This window comes from Phalaenopsis equestris, unplaced genomic scaffold (assembly GCF_001263595.1).
Source record: "Phalaenopsis equestris unplaced genomic scaffold, ASM126359v1 Scaffold192735, whole genome shotgun sequence".
Lineage (NCBI taxonomy): Eukaryota > Viridiplantae > Streptophyta > Magnoliopsida > Asparagales > Orchidaceae > Phalaenopsis > Phalaenopsis equestris.
The window spans coordinates 1-984 of record NW_018212684.1 but is presented as its reverse complement, the minus strand read 5'-3'; the positions used below and the strand labels follow the sequence as shown (position 1 = coordinate 984).

General features: G+C 39.6%; 1 protein-coding gene across 1 annotated transcript; it reads left to right on the top strand.

The window, feature by feature from the left end:
- Nucleotides 1-21: 21 nt before the first annotated feature.
- On the top strand, nucleotides 22-929 carry LOC110034724 (mannan endo-1,4-beta-mannosidase 2-like; the record flags this gene model as incomplete). The annotated part of the gene is made up of 2 exons (XM_020738970.1): nucleotides 22-215; nucleotides 737-929. Coding segments are annotated over exons 1-2 (373 nt in total), but the record flags the coding sequence as incomplete, so codon positions are not given.
- Nucleotides 930-984: the final 55 nt, after the last annotated feature.

The window sequence follows — 984 nt, the reverse complement described above, 5'->3', positions numbered from 1 at the left end:
AACGATAAACATGGCAGGCATTGGATCGAGTCGTTATGGAAGCAGGGAGACACAGGATCAGACTTCTTCTAAGCTTGGCTAATGACTGGAAGGATTTTGGTGGGAAGGTACAGTATGTGAAGTGGGCATGGGAGGCCGGAGTTACCTCAAGCTCCTCGAATGATTCGTTCTTCTTCGATCCATCCATTCGTGGCTATTTCAAAAACTACATCAAGGTGTGAGATGTTCCATGGCCCCATTGATCTCATTTAGCTTTTGCTTAGTTTGGTGTAAAGAAAAGTGTCAAAATTGTCCCCTAACTCTTTGTAATGCGTTAATTTATTCCCAAAGAGTGTCAATTTAGTTCCCAAACTCTTATAGACTCGAGTTCCTCACTATTTCAACCCATATTAAAAGAGTTTGTGGACTAAGGGTGTGTTTAGGGCAGCTTGTGCTTATCCGAATAAGCCGTTTATCTGAAAACGCGGACATCGGGGTTCGACCCGTGTAAAAATATGACCATGTTTTCGAATAAACTGCTCAAATGCAGCTTTCAAATAGCGAGACGGCTTTTTCAAAATGCTGATGCAGCAGATAAACTGCCTCAAACGGAGCCTAATTTAGCACTTTCATAGACTTTGAGACTAAAATGGCCCCCATGTAAATATTCAGGAGACCATTTGTTTGGCCTATTTGTGTTTGAAGAATAGTGTTGATGGGTTAGTGATGTGCATCTAATTATTGTTGTTTTTTTAAGGCTATTTTGACTAGGAGAAACCATTTAAGCGGACTTGAATATAGGGATGATCCTGCTATCTTTGGATGGGAACTGATGAATGAACCACGTTGTCCTTCTGATCCATCTGGAGACGCTATTCAAGTATGCAGCCTTCTGCTATCTTTTCTTTTTCTCTTTTTTTTTTTTGTAGAATTTGCTGAATGGTGGAATGGTTTTAAGTTCCATGCTAATTTGTTTATTAAAAATGCTGTCCTTTTAATTCATTA